General features: G+C 54.6%; 1 protein-coding gene and 1 long non-coding RNA gene across 17 annotated transcripts in view; one reads left to right on the forward strand and one right to left on the reverse strand.

Moving 5' to 3' along the window:
* Positions 1 to 253: 253 nt before the first annotated feature.
* On the reverse strand, positions 254 to 4,955 carry LOC108512815 (uncharacterized). Its single transcript, XR_001880703.1, has 3 exons — positions 4,730 to 4,955; positions 3,344 to 3,496; positions 254 to 425 (listed from the first exon to the last, which is right to left on the reverse strand). It is a non-coding gene; the product is annotated as an uncharacterized LOC108512815 (long non-coding RNA).
* Positions 3,894 to 20,148, forward strand: part of DNM1 (dynamin 1) — a 52,851-nt gene continuing 36,596 nt past the window's right edge. For 12 of the 16 annotated variants that reach the window (XR_001880700.1, XR_001880701.1, XR_001880699.1 and 9 more), the window contains exons 1-3: positions 3,894 to 4,178; positions 19,503 to 19,576; positions 19,855 to 20,004. Coding sequence is in view for 13 of the 16 variants with exons in the window: in XM_017848260.1 (XP_017703749.1) it covers positions 4,018 to 4,178; positions 19,503 to 19,576; positions 19,855 to 20,004 (385 nt within the window). In the remaining 3 variants the exon portion in view is untranslated. The remainder of the gene's footprint in view (positions 4,179 to 19,502; positions 19,577 to 19,854; positions 20,005 to 20,148) is intronic. The other 4 variants (XM_017848268.1, XM_017848267.1, XM_017848269.1 and 1 more) reach the window with 1 other exon arrangement.

The following is a 20,148-nucleotide window of genomic DNA, read 5'->3' on the forward strand; positions in this document are numbered from 1 at the left end:
CCCCTCCCCTCCCTTCCCTTCCCTTCCCTTCCCTTTTCTTTTCTTGAGAGGTCTTGCTCTGTCACCCAGGCTGGAGTGCATGGCATGATCTCGGCTTGATGCAACCACCACCCCTGCCTCCCGGGTTCAAGCAATTCTCCCACCCCAGCTTCCCAAGTACCTGGGATTACAGGCGGGGGCTACCGTGTCCAGCTAATTTTTGTGTATTTAGTAGAGACGGGGTTTTGCCATGTTGGACAGTCTGGTCTGGAACTCCTGGCCTCAAGTGATCCACCCATCTTGGCCTCCCAAAGAGCTGGGATTACGGGTGTGGGTCACCGCATCTGGCCCTGAGATTCTTCTTTTCAACCAACTCTATGTGATGCCAGGCTGCTGGCCTGGTGTCAGTGATACAGCAGTATAGGATACTTAGTATGATCTCATTTCTGTAAAAACAAAATGAAACAAAATGAATATGTATATATATGAAAAACAAAGCCAGATAATAAAACCTAAGCTATAGTGGTTATCTCTAGGTGAGAGGATGACCAGAAGTTTTTAAATACTTGTGTGAAGTCTGGTTTTACAATAACTTTCAATATTGCAATTAGGGGGAAAAAAGTAAAAATAATAAAAGCTGGCTGGGCATGGTGGTTCACAGCTATAATCCCAGCATTTTAGGAGGCCGAGGTGGGCAGATCATGAGGTCAGGAGTTTGAGACCAGCCTGGCCAACATGGTGAAACCCCGTCTCTACTAAAAATACAAAAATTAGCTGGGCATGGTGGCGGGCGCCTGTAATCCCAGCTACTTAGGAGGTTGAGGCAGGAAAATTCCTTGAACCAGAGAGGGAGAGGTTGCAGTGAGCTGAGATCACACCATTGCACTCTAGCCTGAGTGACAGAGCAAGACTCCATCTCAAAAAGAAAGGAAGAAATACAAAAAATTAGCCGGGTGTGGTGGCACACAACTGTAGTCCCAGCTACTTGGGAGGCTGAGGCAGGAGAATCACTTGAACCCGGGAGGCGGAGGTTGCAATGAGCTGAGATCACGACACTGCACTCCAGCCTGGGAGACAGAGTGAGACTACGTCTCAAATAAATAAATAAATAAATAAATAAATAAATAAATAAAAAGTTTGGGTGCAGTAGCTCATGCCTGTAATCCCAACACTTTGGGAGGCTGAGGCAGGCAGATCACAAGGTCAAGAGATCAAGACCATCCCGGCCAACATGGTGAAACCCCGTCTCTACTAAAAATACAAAAATCGGCCGGGCGTGGTGGCTCACACCTGTAATCCCAGCACTTTTGGAGGCAGAGGCGGGCAAATCATGAGGTCAGGAGATCAAACCCATCTTGGCTAACACGGTGAAACCCTATCTCTACTAAAAATACAAAAAAATTAGCCAAGTGTGGTGGCACGTGCCTGTAGTCCCAGCTACTTGGGAGGCTGAGGCAGGAGAATCGCTTGAACCCAGGAGATGGAGGTTGCAGTGAGCCAAGATCGCATCACTGCACTTCAGCCTGGGCAACAGAGTGAGATTCCGCCTCAAAAAACAAACAAACAAACAAAAAATACAAAAATTAGCTAGGCGTGGTGGTGGCACATGCCTGTAATCCCAGCTACTCGGGAGGCTGAGGCAGGAGAATCGCTTGAACCCAGGAGGCAGAGGTTGCAGTGAGCTGAGGTCGCGCCACTGCACTCCAGCCTAGTGGCAGAGTGAGGCTCCGTCTCAAAAACAAATAAAGTAAATAAATAAATAAATAATATTAAAAGCCTGCCATGACGCCCTCTAGGCAGACATCTATAAACTGCACCCCCTCCTGGTGCCACTCATCCAGGCTCCTATCTCTGCCTTCTTTTGTCCTCAGAGCATAATAACAGGTTGGCATGGAACAGCTGCCAGGATGCAAGTTGTGTGGCACTGACGCTCCAGCTGTCTGGTGAGCTGTCATCATTGGCATCCTCACAGCTGCAGCTTAATAAGGGCCCCCTGAGCACCAGGCCTGGGCTGTACCCTACACAGGCATTTGATCTATTATTATCCCCATTATCCAGATTAGTCAACTGAGGTTCAGAGACGTGGAGGGACCTGGGTCATGCAGCTTGTTTAAGGCCCAGATTAGGCTCCTAATCCACTCCCTTGTGCTACTAGGGAGAGGGCCTGCTTGTTCTCCATGCCTGCCTCGAAGATTTCTCCCCACAAGGGTCACTCTCTGATCACCATCTTCACAATAGCAACACCACCCTACCCCGCCCCTGCTTTCTGGCTCTGCAGGGCACGCCATCTAACAGGGCCATCGGTATTGCCCTATTTGCATATTGTTTGTCTTTTTCCACTGAATTGTCAGCCACATGTGGGTAAGGACTTTGTCCATTTTGCTCACTGCTTTATCTCTGGAGTCTAGCGTAGTACCTGGCTCAACAAATACGCATTAAATGGATGAGTAAGTGAACAGTCTTCAATTCACAGACCACTTTGTCAGCAGTGCCCCCACACTGTTCACAGCACGGGGAAATGACTCACTGACTCCCCATAAGCACAGTGTAGGCTAGCCTTCCCTTCCTAGCCTCCGCCATGAATACTAATTAGGTTTCTTAAATGCAGAGGTGGATGGCTGGGCTCAGGGCCCCATGGTCTCTCTGTGTGAAAGGGTAAGCAGGGCAGGATTGTAGGAGCCTTGGATTTGAATCCCACCGCTTTTTTTTTTTTTTTTTTTTTTGAGATGGAGCCTGTCGGCCAGGCTGAAGTGCAGTGGCGCGATCTCGGCTCACTGCAAGCTTCGCCTCCCGGGTTCATGCCATTCTCCTGCCTCAGCCTCCTGAGTAGCTGGGACCACAGACGCCTGCCACCACGCCCGGCTAATTTTTTGTATTTTTAGTAGAGACCTGTTAGCCAGGATGGTCTCGATCTCCTGACCTCGTGATCCGCCCGCCTCGGCCTCCCAAAGTGCTGGGGTTACAGGCGTGAGCCACCTCGCCCGGCCGAATCCCACTGTTTTATGCTGTTTTACCACCATCCTGATGGGCTGGAGCAAAGATTTCCACTCTCTAGGGCAAGAGCTTCCAACTCTCCCAAGAAGGGCCTTTCAGGCGTCAGGGCCTCTGCACTTGCTGGTCATTCAGCCTGGCATGCTCTTCCCCCGATCTGCTTGCTGCTGGCTCCTTCTCATCGTTCTGGTCTCTTCTTAAATGTCACTTCTGCAGAGAAGTCCCCCCAGACTCCTCCCAAGTCAATGTGAACTTTCCACACCCACAATGATAGCTTTTTTCACACTGTTTATTTCCTCCATCCCTCTTACTATAAACTATTTTCATTTTTACTATTTCGTGTATCTGCTTATTCATTTACTGTCGGTCTCACCAGCTTGATGCAAGATCTATGAGGGCAGAGGCCTTGGCTGTCTTATTCGTTGCTCAATCTTCAGTGCCTAGGACAGGGCCTGGCTTCTAGCAGGTACCTAGTAAATATTTGTTGAATTCATGCTCCAAATTCCTCCTTCTAGAAACAAGGAAACTGAGGACCAAAGGCAGAAAGGGACATGTTGGAGATCAGAGTCAGGATCTAGGGGTAGAAAGCCGCGAGGTGAAGGGGAACTCCGGGTCGGGAAGCTGTGACCTCAGAGGAAGCCCATCAACTCTCCAGGCCTCAGTTTCCTCATCGGTAAGATAGAGTGAAACAGCCATGACCACTATCCAAGAGGCCTGGTACTAGGAGTGAGACCCCACCCATTGACAAATATATTCTGCGCAGCATCCGTCCGCGCACCCTAGACACTGCTAAAGCACCCCGAAAGCCGCAGAAGGTTAAAACTACGACACCCATGGTGCCGCGGGCGGCGCCTGCGCACGGCGGCCGGCCCTCAGCGTCGCGGGCTCCCCCTGGCGGCTTCCGGGAGCGGTGCTCGCTCCGATCCCCGAGGGGCGGGGGCCGCGCGGCTCAGGCAGTCGGGGCGCGAGGCTGCAGCGGCGGAGCCGGAGTCGGAGCCGGGAGCGCGAGCTGCAGCCGGATCGCAGCCTGCGGGGCCCGCCGCAGCCATGGGCAACCGCGGCATGGAAGATCTCATCCCGCTGGTCAACCGGCTGCAAGACGCCTTCTCTGCCATCGGCCAGAACGCGGACCTCGACCTGCCGCAGATCGCCGTGGTGGGCGGCCAGAGCGCCGGCAAGAGCTCGGTGCTCGAGAATTTCGTAGGCAGGTAGGCGCGGCGCGACCCCAGGCGCCGACCCCCGACCCCCGGGATCCCTGGAGTCCCTGCCCGGGGCACCGACGGCGCGGCGACCTCGCAGCCCCCGACGCTGCACCCGCGGCCGGCGCGCCCCCCGCCCCCAGCCGGAGCGAGGCGGCCCTCCCCACCTCGAGAGCCCCTCCGGGCAGCAGCGCCCCCCGCTAGTCTGTAAACGTCCTCAAGCCTCCGGCTGCCGAATCACGCCCCCTCCTCCGTCCCATCCTTTAGGGCACACAACGCTCTGCCAGAAGCCCCGGCCAAAGGGCTGCCCCCCGCCCCCAACATGGGCATGGAGAGAGCCCACATTACTCAGCTCCTCCGTTGGGCTCCGGGAGTCCCTTGGAGCGGGCAGCACCCGGGGGTAGCGGCCCCCCCACCGGACTCTATGGGGGACATCCTCCTACCCCCATGGGAATTCCTGGGCCGTGGCAGGGGTCAGCCCCCCACCCCAGTCCCTAGAAGAGGACGTAGTCCCGTGGGCATCGAGGACCCGGTACGGCCTCCCCCCGGCACACACACACCTCTGCGGCTCCCGCCGCCATCCGTGCGCAGCGCGGTGGAGGGGGGAGGCGCGGGCTGCAGGATGAGGAAGGGAAGAGGGGAGGAGAAATCACTTCTTATCCTTTTCTGAGCAGCCGGCCCCTTGCTTCGCCACGGCCCCTGGGTGGGGGGCGCCTCTCAGTGTCGCCCTCCCCTTGGCCTGGCCAGAGGGATCGTGATGGAGGGAGAGGCGGCAGAGGGCAGAGATGACTAAGACAGGGATGGCGGGAGGGGGGAGCCATTTGCAGAACCTAATCCCCCTCCCGCCTCTGATCCCACAAGGCGCTGGGAGGCCTAGGTGGCGGAGAGGGGAGCAACCACAAAGACAAAGGGTCCTGGGTTTACGGGGGCAGGCAGGGTCGTGACCCCCAGGCTCTCCCCAAACCCCAAAGGGAGGAAGAAATAGTTTTTCTGGTGCTGAGGAGAGAGAGGAAAGATAGGAGCTCTCCAGGTACTGGAGGTGGGATGGGGGGTGGGCAGACTGGGAGATGAAGTGAGAGAGTTTACACTGACCTCCTCTTTCATCTCACCCCCATCTTCTTCAGAAACCCTTGCTTCCTTCCAATGACCTTCAGGGCCAAAAAAGTGACTGGCACATGGGAGAGGGAGGCAGGGGTCCTTCTCCGCAGAGGGACAGCAGTTCTGTCCAAGCCAGGTTCTGCTGCAAAACCTCAGGCAAGTCACTTGCCCTCTCTGAGCCTTAGTGTCCCCATCTCTAACATGGACAGTGGGACTGGATGGTTGTTCCTGCCCCTCAAATGTCCTGGGAAACCCATGCCAGCCCTGGAGGTGAGAGGGAGAGGGCCTGACTGGAGCCATGTATGTGTGTGATGTTGGAATGCCACCGTGGAGGCGGCCGTGCCCATCTGGTCAGCAGAGGGGGAGGCATCTGTCTCTCCCATGGCTTCTGCAGAACCCCCCCTTCTGATCACATGACTCCCAGAGCTGCAGAGACCCAGGCAAGAGACACACAATGAGCCCCTTCCCCAAGGGCCGGCAGTCAGGGACAGGCAACAGTTTAGAGTGGAGAAACCATATTCCTACCTCTCCTCCTTTGAATGTCGGCTGAATTCCTGCCCCACGCCAGGCTGCGTGCTCCAGGCTTGGGGTAGGGAGGGGACCAACTGGTGATTTCAGCCCCTATCTACTGAGCCCATCGTATGCACCCCCCTAAGCTGAGTCAGTCATAGGCTCACAGGAGCTCCCAAGAGGCAGGTACCATGATGCCCATCCTACAGATGAGGAAACTGAGACCCTGGAGGTTAGATGCCTTGCCCAAGGTCACACATTCAGGAAGGGCAGCAGCTGTTAAAATCCAAAGCCCAGTTCCTAATCTTGGCGCTGCACATCCTCTGAGAGCCGGGTCCTGCACCAGGCACAGGGACGAGCAGATGGGCGGGTCTCCATTTCCCCATCTGTGGAATGGGAACTCTGATAGCCGCTGCCCTGCCTTCCTGAGAAGGTGACTGTGGGCTCCACTGAGTTCATGGGTGGAAAGGTACTTTTGTAAACATGTGGGACAGGGCATTGATAGCCAATTAGGCTTGGGGACCTGCATGCCGAGCCCCTGCCCTCCTGGAGCCCATGATGCAGGGGCCAGCCCTGACCACGGCAGATTTCAGCAAGTACTTGCTGGCTGGGTGGCAGAGCAGGGTGTGGACTGTACCCCAGGAGGTCTGGGCCCTCTGGCTGCCCTCTGCACCCTGATGTCCTTGGCCATGGTCCCCGCAGGAGGATGTGCAGGGTGTCCAGATGCAGGCTCAGGGCAGGGGAGGGGGCTTAGGTTGATGTGAAGGAGTAGGCAGGAAAGCATTCATGATCCCCTGAAAGCTAGTGAGAAGACCAGGGAAACTGAGGCTCAGTGGGTTCCACCATCTCAGCCTGCCAGCTCCTTCAAGGGCTCCTGACCTCTCCAACAGAGCTCAGTCCCCAGCCTGGTGAGCATAGTAACAGCCATTCTGTCTCCTGGGGCTTCCAGGAGCCAATCCCCCAGGGAAAAGGCTTCAGAGGAAAATACATCAGGGTTGCCCCAGGTCCACCCGGGCTTCTGGGCGCTCAGGAGGATCTTGCTGTCAGCTCTGCAATGGAGGTAGCGTTGCAGCTGCCCAGGATGCTGCTAGAACTTGTCTGGGTCTATACTGTTTCTTCACCCCCTTCCCTTTTACAGAAGGGAAAACTGAGGCCAATTCATTCAGTCATTTAGCAAACATTTGTGGAGGGTGCACAATGTCTCGGCACTATGGTGGAAAAGACCAAGGCTCTGCATTGCAGAGGGAGAAACTCAGAAGTCAACTGGAAAATGTGGTCAACGTCAGGGAGGGGAGCGGGGCTGCTCTCCCAAGGGAGGTCAGAAGTCTCCAGGAGGAGGTGGCATCTGAGATGAGAACCGAGGGATGAGAAGCTGTGTAACTTGCCGGGGTGGGAGAGTTCCGGGCCGAGGGAAAGGTGCAAAGGCCCTAGGGTAGCAAAGAATTTGGTGCCTTTGAGGAACAGAAAGGACCCCCTGTAGCTGGTGTTTGGCTAGCAAGGGGGAGACAGGACCTGAGAGACAGGCAGGGGCTAGATCTACAAATCCCTTAGGCCACAAGGAGTGAGGAGTTTGGGTTTATTTTCTCGCTTGTGGGAAGCTTTTTAGTAGTGGAGTGACTTGAACTGATTCTAGCAAGGGTGTGACTTGGGGAGGGGGTGAGGGAAAAGGCAGGAGAGTAGTGGGGAGGCTGCTGCAGTGGGCAGAGGATAGTGGGGGTCCTGAACGAGGGCTTTAGCTGCAACGAGAAGGAGAACGGTGGGTGGGTTTCAGGATATATTTTGGAGGAAGTCCTGCTGGAGGATGAATGTGGAGGGTGAGGAAGGAGGAATCAATGATGACGTCTGGGATTTTGACCTGAGATCCCGGGTGGGTGTTGGTGCCATTAACAGAGTCGGGAAGAGTAAGGAGGAGCAGACCGGGGGGACAGGGGAAGACCAGGGTTTGGTTCTGAACATATTGAGCCTGAGATGCCTGTTAGACTTCTGAGTGGAAGATGTCAACTGGCAGTTTGGTGATGCAAGTCGGGAGCTCAGGGGGAAGGCGGGCTGGAAATAAAAATTTGGAAGTCGTTGGTGTAGAGATGGGATTTAAACCCAAGAGTAGATGAGCTCATCCTGGGGGTAAGTGTAGACGGGGGAGTGTTTGTGGACCCAGCACACGCCAGCCTTTCATGAACAGATGCCTGGTGCCCTCGGCCAAAGGGGCCTCCTCGCTGTCCCTCCAGCTCGTCTTTATCACCCCCGCCCCGCTACACCCCCCACCCCAATGCTCCTGTAGGGCCAAGAGTGGGTTGTCCTGGGACAGGCCAAGTCCGGTGGGAATGTGGCGGAGGAGCCGAGAGCATGCGGTGAAGTCAGACCTGCTGAGTGTGAAGCTCAACTCTGCCACTTACAAGCAGAGAATCCCTGGGCATGTTCCCCAAACCCTGCCCAGCTGCTATTTCCTCATCTGTAAAATGGGGATAATAATAGCACAGCCCTTGTAAGATTATGGTGAGTGTTGAAACAATCCCCAGGAAGCACTCGGGGCAGGGCCTCGCATGGAGGACGCGCTGCTTCTATCCCTGCCTGGGTATAGACAGGCAAGCCCTCTGGTATGGCGCGGGCTGGGAGGTGCACCAGGATGGGGGCACGGGTTGGGGATCTTCTCCATCCAGGGTAGGGTAGGGGTCCTGATGAGCGACCCTCTGCCCAGAGCCCAAGGAGCAGCCTGGGGGGAAAGGGTTTTAGGTTTCCCCATGACTCTGCCTACCCTCAACCACCCCCAGGCTTCCTGTCTCCCCTAGTGCCCTTGTCTCTTCCTCCATATTCTTTTTTCCCCCCCCTTTTTTTTTTCTTGAGACAGAGTCTCCCTCTGTCACCCAGACTTGGAATGCAACAGTGCGATCTCAGCTCACTGCAACCTCCACCTCCCAAGTTCAAGTGATTCTCCTGCCCTAGCCTCCCGAGTAGCTGGGATTACAGGCGTGCACCACCACGCCCAGCTAATTTTTGTATTTTAATAGAGATGGAGTTTCATCATGTTGTCCAGGCTGGTCTCAACTCCTGACCTCCAGCGATCCACACATCTCAGCCTCCCAAAGTGCTGGAATTACAGGCGAGAGCCATGGCACTCAGCTCCTTCCTCTGCATTCTATCCCAGCATGGATGTGGTGCTGGTCTCTGGCCTCTGAGAGCCCCTTTCTTTGTCAAACGTAGCCTTTGCCAGGGAGACAGCCCACTCCCCACTATTAAGCTCTGTTTCTTCCTCTGAACACACCGAGATGCATCATAGCGGTCCCATTTCTCAGATTTGGAGATGGAGGCCAAAGACTATTAGGGGATAAATGAGACATCCTAGGCAGAGTGTGGATGACCTGGAGGGGGCAGAGGGAACTGACATTTCCTTGGCACTTGCCGTGTGCCAGTCCCTGAGGATACAGCTGTGAATCAGCCGGACCCATCCTGCTTGGGAGGCTTGCAGCTGATCGGGGCAGACAGACATGAAATCCACAAAGAGCACGTTTGTTGTGTGTTTTGAAGGAGGCTGCTCCTGTGTTGCAAGGAACCTGACATTGAGGGGAGGGGAGCTTTCTGGGCCATCAGAAGGCCTCCTGAGGAGGTAGCATTTAAGACTGGACCTGAGCAAGACTAGGACATGGTCAAGCCAAGGCGTGGACTGGTGCAGGTGCAGGGACCGTCCTGAGCAAAGGCCTAGGGGGAAAAGAACCCGGATGAAGGATGAAGGACAGTGTGGCTGAGTGAGGAGCAGAGGCCAGAGGTGAGACTAGGAGGGTTGGGGAGGCAGGGCTTGAGGGGCCTGTTAGGGGCCCTTTGACAGTCCCCAACCCACCTGGAGAGCTGCCATACTCTGCTCCGGCCTCTGCATGCTCAGAGCATGCACCTGCCACATGCTAAGCACACACTGCCTGTGGGCCACATGTGGAGCACACCCCTGAGGCTGGATGCATGGAAATGCACCCATCCACAGCCAGAGGACATCCTCTCCAAACCCACGCCCACCGTGGCCCAGAGGAGCTGGAGTGAAAGGTGACCCTGGCAGACAGTATCTGATCTCGGCGCCAGGAGAATCGAGTTTCCCAGGCCCTGGCTGGGTCAGAGGGTCAGACTCAAGGAAGGGGGTGCAGATAGGAGAGCGGAGAGGGTGGGCAGGGCAGGAGTGGAGGAAGCGGGTCATGGACACAGTACTGTCAGGCATGGAGAAACGGACGCCCACGTGCCATATGTCTATGTATTCCAGTTATAAATCAAGCTGAGGAATTGCTAAATGCAATACATTCTGCCCTCCCACCATAACAAATGCACCTTCATCACAACCTGGCCAGCTGGGTTTGAATTCAGAATTTCAGACTCCTTGGAGTTCCGTGGTGGATGTGGAGGCGTGGGGACACAGGTGTCCCCTCTCCCCGGGCTGCCCCATCATTTCCCTCTTTATCCCTCCAGGGTTCACTTGTGAATACCCCAGCCCTCATATCCCAGCTCCAAAAAGGACCTACCTTGGGCCTGAGCTGGTCCCCACGTGGGCCTGGGCGGTGGGCTTGGAACTGCTTGAGAGGGAATTCTGGGGCACCTTAGCGTAGCCTACGAGGGGAGCACAGGCTCCAGCTGAGCACCTCCCCTGGCCCCTGGGGAACTCTTTGCCCCACGGGGAGGGTGAGGCCAGGGGAGGTCCAGAGAGGGACCCCTAAGGACAGTACTGATGTCTTCTATCATTCAAAGTTTTTGTTTTGTTTTGTTTTGCCTATTTTGTTTTGTTTTGTTTGAGAAAAGATCTCACTGTGTCACCCAGGCTGGAGTACAGCCGGGTGATCTTGGCTCACTGCAACCTCCGCCTCCTGAGCTCAAGCCATCCTCCCACCTCAGCCTTCTGAGAAGCTGGGATGACAGGCATGCGCCACCACACCCGGCTAAGTATTTTATTTTATTTTTTGTAGAGATGGGGTCTCACTATATTGCCCAGGGTGGCCTCAAACTCCTGGACTCAAGTGATCCTCACACTTCGGCCTTCCAACCAGGTTTTTATTTTATTTGTATTTATTTATCATTATTATTATTATTATTAGAAACAGGGTCTTGCTCAGTCACCCAGGTTGGAGTGCAGCGGCACAATCTCAGCTCACTGTAACCTCCGCCTCCTGAGTTCAAGCGATTCTCCTGCCTCAGCCTCGCAAACAGCTGGGACTAACGGGCACCCGCCATGATGCCCGGCTAATTTTTGTGTTTTTAGTAGAGATGGGGTTTCACCATATTGGCCAGGCTGGTCCTGAACTCCTGACCTCAGGTGATCTGCCCGCCTTGGCCTTCCGAAGTGCTGGGATTACAGGTATGAGCCGCCAGGTTTTTAGATGGCAAAAATGACACAGAGAGGGTAGGGAATCTGCCTAATGTCACACAGCAATTGAATCAGAGGCAGGCCAGGAACAGGCATGGGTTCTCCTGCCTCCAGTCCATACCTTTCCATGTTTCTGTCTCCCTATTCCCCACCCCAGTCCCACCCATTTGTGCATACACCTACACACTGGAGAGTCTCCTCCTCTCCTCCTCTTCCTGGGCGACTCTCTGGCAATCTCACCCATTCCCTGGAATGAAATCTGGCTAAGAAACAAGAATTGTTTGGAGAAGTCAGGCCTGGCAACTTAGAATTACTATAAGCAACAGGGGAAAAAAAAAAAAAGTAATATTGAGCTTGGAAGGTGTTCAAAATATTCTCCTAAATGGCATCTTCCCATTGCCCTGGCCAGAGGCCCTAAGATCGACTGCCTGCTGGCTCCCCCATCCTCCCCATATGACTCGGCCCCCATGCCCTGTGGATTCTGCCCAGCTCACTCCTGTCTACCTCAAACTCCAGCTCCTTTGTCTCAGCAGCAGAGTAACTTCCTCCCTTGCCCCCCTAACCCATTCCCCGCCCAACAGCATGGAACTCTCTCCAGCCTCCCAAATCTATCTTCCTAGCTTGAAGCCATCTTTGGACTCCCAGCCCTCAAAACTAAACCCTCAAAACCAAGCCCCTGAAGGTTGATTACCCAGTCCTGCTTCCTTTCAGCCGCTCCCTCCTGGTCTACCTGAAAATATTACAGTTCGTGGGGAAAGCAGGGCTGTGCCCACTCTCTCACTCTCCTGGGGTGCTGTTCCATATGCTGTTCTCTCACCTAGAAGCGTCTTTTTTCTTTTTTTTTTTTTGAGAGGGAGTCTCGCTCTGTCGCCCAGGCTGGAGTGCAGTGGCCGGATCTCAGCTCACTGCAAGCTCTGCCTCCCGGGTTCACGCCATTCTCCTGCCTCAGCCTCCCGAGTAGCTGGGACTACAGGCACCCGCCACCTCGCCCGGCTGTTTTTTTGTATTTTTTAGTAGAGACGGGGTTTCACAGTGTTAGCCAGGATGGTCTCGATCTCCTGACCTCGTGATCCGCCCGTCTCGGCCTCCCAAAGTGGTGGGATTACAGGCTTGAGCCACCGCGCCCGGCCGAAGCGTCTTTTTTCTTTCTTTTTTTTTTCTTTTTTCTTTTTTCTGTAGAGACAGGGTCTTGCTACGTTACCCAGGCTGGTCTCAAACTTCTGGCCTCAAGCCAGGTCTCAAACTTCTGGCCTCAAGCCAGGTCTCAAACTCCTGGCCTCAAGCAATCCTCCCACCTCAGCCTCCCAAAGTATTGGGATTACAGGTTCCAGGTTCCAAGCACCATGCCTAGCCCCTGGAAAGCTCTTCACCCTGCCCTTGTCTTCCTCTTTCACTGGGTCTTTCCTGCAAGTCTCACATCACCCAACGCCTCCTCTGGGATGCCTTCCCTGATCACCCTCTCCCGCCATGACCTGGTCCTCCCTGTGTAGGGTAGGGCTTTGTTTTCTCCCAGATGGGAAGCTGTAGAGGATGAAAGAAGCCTGTTTGCCTTGGGCTCAGAGCTCCTGGCAGAGGGCAGCTCCAACCATGGTTAATATTAACAATGTATCTAGTCATGACTGTGTTATTCTTTAATCACTCTGTCTCATGTGCCTCTCTTAGCTCAGGGGAAGGAGGCCACTAGCCAGGGCGAGGAGAAAAATCTCAGCAGGTGAATGCACCCTCACCTCCAACCTGGGTCCCCATTTCGAAGGAATGCAGTGCTATAGCACATAAAGCACCCAGCATGTGGCACGTGCTCAGGAACCAGGACCCACCAATGGGCACCCCCGTTAGGTCCTTCTACTGCCAGATGTCAGAGCATTCCCTTAACAGACCCAGGAGGGAGCTGCTGGACTGTGTCCTCTTTCACTGATGGGCAAACTGAGGTTCAGAACAGGGAAATAATTTAGTGGCCGAGCTGGGGTTCCTTCTCATCAAGATGCTGGTGATAAGAAATAAGGATCCTTGGCTGGGCGCCGTGGCTCAAGCCTGTAATCCCAGCACTTTGGGAGGCCGAGACGGGCGGATCACGAGGTCAGGAGATCGAGACCATCCTGGCTAACACGGTGAAACCCCATCTCTACTAAAATACAAAAAAAACTAGCCGGGCGAGGTGGTGGGCGCCTGTAGTCCCAGCTACTCGGGAGGCTGAGGCAGGAGAATGGCGTGAACCCGGGAGGCGGAGCTTGCAGTGAGCTGAGATCCGGCCACTGCACTCCAGTCCGGGCGACAGAGCGAGACTCCGCCTCAAAAAAAAAAAAAAAAAAAAAAAAAAAGAAAGAAAGAAGGATCCATAGCCGGGCATGGTGGTGCACACATGTAGTCCCAGCTACTTGGGAGATTTAGGTGGGAAGACCGCTTGAGCTCAGGTATTTGAGGCTGCAGTGAGCTATGATCGTACCACTGCACTCCATCCTGGGCAACTGGGCAAGACCCGGCCGGAAGGAAGGAAGGAAGGAGGGAAGGAGGGAAGGAAGGAAAGAAGGAAGGGGAGAGGATCCAGATGTAGCTGCATGCTGAATAACTTTGGAAATATCTATGATATGTTAGGTGAATAGAGAAGCTATCAAAGGGGCTGAAAACCCAGTGTGCATGTGGGCGCCTGAAAGACATGTGATTTCACCTTTCGGAGTCTCAGTTTCTTCCCTGTAACATGGAGAAACTTAGCACTCTGATTTCACACAGCCATGCAAGAATCAATCCAAAGGATGTAGATTTTCTTAAACAGCTTTACTGAGGCATAATTTACATGCCATATAATTCACCCATTTTAAAGGCACAATTCAATGATTTTTAGTATATTTACAGAGTTGTGCAAGCATCATCACTATCTAATTTTAGGATATTTCCGTCACCCTAAAAAGAAATCTTGTGCTGATGTAGATTTTCAAGTCCCTGGCAGAGTCCCTGGCTGACAGTCAGCAATTCATCAGTGTTTAGCCATGATGATTATTAATGATAAAATGTTTACAGTGGTGCTCATCAGGTGTAGGGAGGATGATTGCTTTTTATTTTTTAAATATTTCATGTATTTTCTGAATGAGACAGAGTCTTACTCTGTCACCCGGGCTAGAGTACAGTGGCAGGATCTCGGCTCACTGCAACCTCCGTTTCCCGGGTTCAAGCGATTCTCCTGCCTCAGTCTCCCAAGTAGCTGGAACTACAGGCGCGTGCCACCACACCCTGCTAATTTTTGTATTTTTAGTAGAGATGGGGTTTCACCGTGTTGGCCAGGCTGGTCTCAAACTGCTGACCTCAAGCGATCCACCTGCCTCGGCCTCCCAAAGTGTTGGGATTACAGGAATGAACCACCATGCCTGGTCATTTTCTGAATCTTTTAAAATGGAGAACATATGATTTTTAAAATTAGAGGCAAAAGAGATCGATTTCCATTTTGAAAATATAAAGTCGGCCGGGCGCGGTGGCTCAAGCCTGTAATCCTAGCACTTTGGGAGGCCAAGACGGGCGGATCACGAGGTCAGGAGATCAAGACCATCCTGGCTAACACGGTGAAACCCCGTCTCTACTAAAACTACAAAAAACTAGCCGGGCGAGGTGGCTGGTGCCTGTAGTCCCAGCTACTCGGGAGGCTGAGGCCGGAGAATGGCGTGAGCCCGGGAGGCGGAGCTTGCAGTGAGCTGAGATCCGGCCACTGCACTCCAGCCTGGGTGACAGAGCGAGACTCCGTCTCAAAAAAAAAGAAAATATAAAGTCATCAACACTTGGATGGATGGAAGGGAGGGAGGGTGGGAAAGAAAGTAGGAAGGATGGGAGGATAAGGAATAAGGGAAGGTAGTAGGCTCTGCTTAATAGGAAGAAAGATTGCTGTGGAGAGAGCACCTACCCGGAGTCAGGAGCCCTGAGTACCAGCCCTACCTTGTCACCAACTTGTACCATGATCTTGGGCAAGACTCTTCCCCTTTGTACCTCAGTTTCTACCTCTACACAATGAAGTCGATGGTAGAGCTCATCTTCCATTCACTCTTTTGGTCAATGCGGGTGTCCTGAGAGTCTGCTGTATGCCAGATCCAGTGCTGGGTGCTGGGATGTTGTGACAAACAGGTTTAGCCTAGTCCCTGCTCGTGGGGCCATCAGAACATCAAGGAAAGCCAAGGCCAGAACTGCCCTGCAGTGTTCAAACCTCAGCTTGAAATTCATGAGCTGTGACGTGGGGCTGCCTAGGGTCCCCCGGGGCAGCTGGAACAGAGAGGGACTTGTTGCCTGGGGGCAGTCTCACCTCCTCCCAACTGTATTTCTTGGCCCACCCACTCCCTTGCCGGCACCCAGCTCCCTGCTTCAGAGGGCAACCCTGCCCACCCCCCTTGCCTTCCACCTCCAGGGTCAAGGTCTGGCTGAAAATGTCCTGCTCTCACCCCCACACTCGCTGCCATCCTCCAGGAAACCCACCTCCAGCTCTCTCCCTGCTGCCTCTTCTGGTGACGAGGCTGTGGGAGTCTAGCCTGTGCTCTCAGCATGCCCAGCAAGCTATCATTATTTATAAGCATAGTAGCTGCCATTGGTTCAATCATCAGTTTGTATAAGCCTCACAGCAACCCATTTTACTGATGTGGAAACTGAGGCTCAGAGAGGTGTGGTCATTTGTCCACAGTCACACAGCTCCTATATGACAGCTTGGACATTTAATGCAGGATCCATCTGACATCAGAGCCCAAGAAGGAGGAGGCACAGAAGAATGACTGGCAGTGGGTGCATGCCCAGTTAAGCGCGTTACTTCCTGGCATCATTTGCATTCAGCAGGGCCTGGGAACTAGGATCCCGGAGCTCCGGCCCCAAGTCTCGGGTCCTAGAGTAGGGGTAGGGGTAGGGGTCACGTCAGCCCTTGGGTTCAGTTTCTCCAGACCCCTCTCAGGGTGACAGCACCAGTTCAGATAGGGAGTGTGGCATTTGGGGGTCCTGAGAGGTGTTTATTTTGTCCCCCCATGCTTCACGTTTGAAGGTGCCTCTGCAGATGTCCAGGCACAGCCTCCCTGGGAACCCACCATCTGCTCCAAATGAGTGGGGAGAACTGGCATGCCAGCAGCCGCCCCTCCCACGCCGGGCACAGCACGCAGCCTCCGAGGCTGGTGGGCCTGACACTTTTCTCTGGGCACCTGTTCTGTCCTCCCTCAGCCTAACCAGGAGCTGAAGGCTGGATCTGGTCTGGATCCTCACTCAGGGGAAGGAGGGCTACCCAGGGGGCCCTTAGACAGAGCGCTAAAGTGGGACAGTGCGTCCAGGTGAAAGGGAAGAGCTAGGGAGCTGCTGAGTCATGCACATTCCTTCCCGTGTTGCCTGGGCACCTACTACGTGCAGGGCCTGTGACAGGCAGGAACCCGGAAGTGAGTGAGGAGCTCATTGTCCAGACCTGGGGACCTGCTGGTCCTCCCCACTGTGGGTCTAGGCGTGAGACTGGGAAGCAGACCTCCCGGGTCCTGGCATCAGGCACCAGGCCAGGGAAAGGCCAATGTAGGATCTGATGTAGGAGCCAGCCTGGCCCTGGCTCCTCAGCACGGGGCAGGTGGTCCTTAAACTTGACAGGGAGTGTGGAAACCACCTGAGGATCTGTTCAAAATCCAGATTCTGCCTCCCCATGAAGCCCTCTTGAGATTCTAGCCCAGCGTGCCTAAGGAGGCCCTGCCTCTAGTTTCTGCTTCCCAGAAGCTACTTGTCCTTCAAGCAGCCCTTGGGAGGCAGTGGGCAGCTGGCCCAGACCCTGACCACGCAGCATTCTCGCCAGCTGGGTCCTGGGCTCCCCACACCCCCTATGTGGCACCTTGGAGACCTCCACCCCTCAGGCTCACCAGGGCTGGGTGGGCCCATCTGCTCAAGGAGAGGCCTCTCGGGGAAGAACTCCAGGGAAAGTCCATGTCTTTGAGTGGGGGACTCTCTATGGGGAGTCCCATCCTTTCCAGCCCCTCCCGTGGTTTCCATGGCAACTACTGTTACCATGGTGTTGCTGGTGAGGAGGTAGTGGAGAAGAGGGTGGACCCCAGCCCCACACCCACCCCAGCTTCTATGAGAACAGCTGTTCTATCTCCACAGCCCTGGGGGACTCCCAAAACTGGAAGTCACGCCCCCAAAGGAGTCTTTGAGTAAAGGATGGAAGAGATTGAGACCGGAAGTCCTCCTACCCCCCAATAAACCCCCTCCCTCTGTGCCGCCTGGCACACCTCTGTTCTAGCACATACCACACTGCATTGCATTATCTGTTTACTTGTCTGTCTCTCCCACCACACTGTGAGTTCCTCAGGGTGGGAACTGTCTGACTCATCATCTCCCATCCCCAGAGCCCGGCACAGGGCCCGGCACAGACTGAATTTAATTGAATTACGTAAAAAGCCAAGTCTGGCTTCCTGGGTTTGAGGCAGCACCATTGAATGAGGAAGTTCCCAGGCTGAGGGGCCAACAGACACTCGGCTTTGAATCCCCGCTTGGCTGTGTGACCTCGGGTGAGTCACTTCACCTCTCTGAGCCTCGGCTGCTTCCTCTGTAAAATGATAATCTCTACATCAGAGCACAGATTCGAGGACTTGAGGATTCAATCAGAATTTGTTGAGTGCCCTTTGTGTGCTAAGCCCTGTCCTGGGCACTGGGATACAGTGGCAGACAGAAAGAGGCTGTCCTGCCTGTCTAAAGCTCACTGTCTGGCAAGAATGAAAAGCATTTGCCTGGTGTGTAGAAATGATGAATATACATAGGGTTTACCATCCTTCTCCTTCTCCAGTGTAGTTCCTGACTCCTCCCCAGCAGCCTCGGCTTCCCCAGACACGAGGCAGTGGAGAGTCTTCAGGAAGGGGCTTTGAACCTAGGAGCTCTGGGCCTAGTCTGTTGTACCTAACACCCTTTGCTCCTGACCCTGGGGTGCAAGAAGACTTGTGAGTCTGGGTCAGGCTCTGGGCTGGGGGCAAGAGATCTGGATTCCGCCTCTGGCTCTGTAGAGCCTGAGTGTGTCTTTTTCCCTCCCTGGGCCTCTCCATGAATAAGGCACTGGCTGGGTCTCAATGGTCCCTTGGGCTTCGGCCTGCTCCCCGCTTTCTTGGGCCCTGGGGATCCCATGACTGGCAATTCTGACATCCTGGTTCCTGGAGAGGCCTTCACTCTCATGCTTGCACCACCCTGGAGGGCGGTGCAGAGGGAGGTAGATGAAAAGAGCTGACTGGACAGAGAACTGGCACCCACAAGAGTCAGCCAAAAGAACAGCTGAGGTTGACATTGGCATGAGCAGATGTCTGAGCTATAGACTGTCAGGTCTGGGGACAGTGGATGACTTTGGGACCCCTCGGTCCAGTCCTTCAAAGGCGGCTGGGTTCACAGGGGGCTGAAGGTCAGGGGAGTCTCACTGCAGAGTAAATAGATCTGAGACCAGGGTCTGCTCTGCCAGATACTGGCTGTGCAACCTGAATGTCTCTAAGTTGCAGCTCCCTCATCTGCAAAATGGGGGTAATAACAGCACCTGCCTCATGGGGCTACCGTATGGAGCCCCACTCAGCGCCTGGCATGCAGTAGGCACCAAGAAGCATGAGTTTTTTGTTTTTTGTTTTTTGTTTTTTTGAGATGGAATTTTGCTCTTGTCGCCTAGGCTAGAGTACAATGGCGTGATCTTGGCTCACCATAACCTCCACCTCCTGGGTTCAAACAATTCTCCTGCCTCAGCCTCCCAGGTAGCTGGGATTACAGGCGCCTAACACCCTGCCGGCTAATTTTTGTTGTACTTTTAGTAGAGACAGGGTTTCACCATGTTGGCCAGGCTGGTCTCGAACTCCTGACCTCAGATGATCCGCCCGCCTCAGCCTCCCAAAGTGCTGGAATTACAGGCATGAGCCACTGCACCCAGCCCATGAGTCCTTTTCTTTGCCTCCTCCTTCCCCACTCTTCTTCAATGCTAGCCATATGGGGCCTGGAGAAGGGGAAGTGAGATGCTGCCCTGCCCCACAGCGGAAGGGAGGGGAGAAGTTACAGCTCTGTTTCCTGGGACCAACTCTGTGGGCATTGGACGCATAGGCATGTGGGAAACCCCATGCCTCAGTTTCTCTGGGGCTGAATGGCAGTGGCTGGGTTGGGGCAGGGACTTCCTGTTGGTTCAAAACCAACACAGGACGTATCCAGGAATTGATCCAGTCTCTTGGCAGCTCAGATGCATAAATTCTGTGACCCAGGCGACTTAAGGAAAAGTATTTTCCACCTTTCTGGACTGCCATATCCCCTTAGTTACCTGAAGCCCTTGGGCTAAGGAGTGGTGGGGCCAGCACTTTGGAGGGAGCTTTGGCTCTCCCAGGGGCAGGACAGGTACCCCTGGGACAGAAGGCGCACCCTCATATCTTGACCCTCCTTTGACCTCTAAATCATTGCAGGGACTTCCTGCCTCGAGGATCTGGCATTGTCACCCGACGTCCCCTGGTCTTGCAGCTGGTCAATGCAACCACAGGTACGTGCCCTCCTTCACCAGCAGCCAGGCCTGCCCACTCCAGCCTCTCCCCCGTCCCCAAGCTGAGGGCCAGCCTGGCCACGAAACGTGGTTGCTGTGTGACTGTGGGCCTCGTCCGCCTTAGGGATAGCGGGGATCAAAATACATAACGGAGACGTGGGTGGTGGTTCTGCTTGGGTGTGTCTAGGGAGTCCTATTACCGGTGGGAGATGAAAACCCCCAGGTGGGGTTCCAGAACTTGATGCCTACTGCCCTTCCCCTGCCCGCTTCTGGGGCAGAATATGCCGAGTTCCTGCACTGCAAGGGAAAGAAATTCACCGACTTCGAGGAGGTGCGCCTTGAGATCGAGGCCGAGACCGACCGGGTCACCGGCACCAACAAGGGCATCTCGCCGGTGCCTATCAACCTCCGCGTCTACTCGCCGCATGGTGAGGACCCTGGCCCCGCCCCAACCTCTAAGAATCATTCTCTTGGCCACGCCCCTCTGCGTGCCTCTCTCCTCCTGCAGACTCCGCCCCTAGAGCGACCCTGCCTCTGCATCATCCTATTCCAAGCTCCACCCAGCCGTGGAT

The sequence above is a fragment of the Rhinopithecus bieti genome, unplaced genomic scaffold (genome assembly GCF_001698545.2).
Source record: "Rhinopithecus bieti isolate Rb0 unplaced genomic scaffold, ASM169854v2 scaffold_29388, whole genome shotgun sequence".
NCBI lineage: Eukaryota > Metazoa > Chordata > Mammalia > Primates > Cercopithecidae > Rhinopithecus > Rhinopithecus bieti.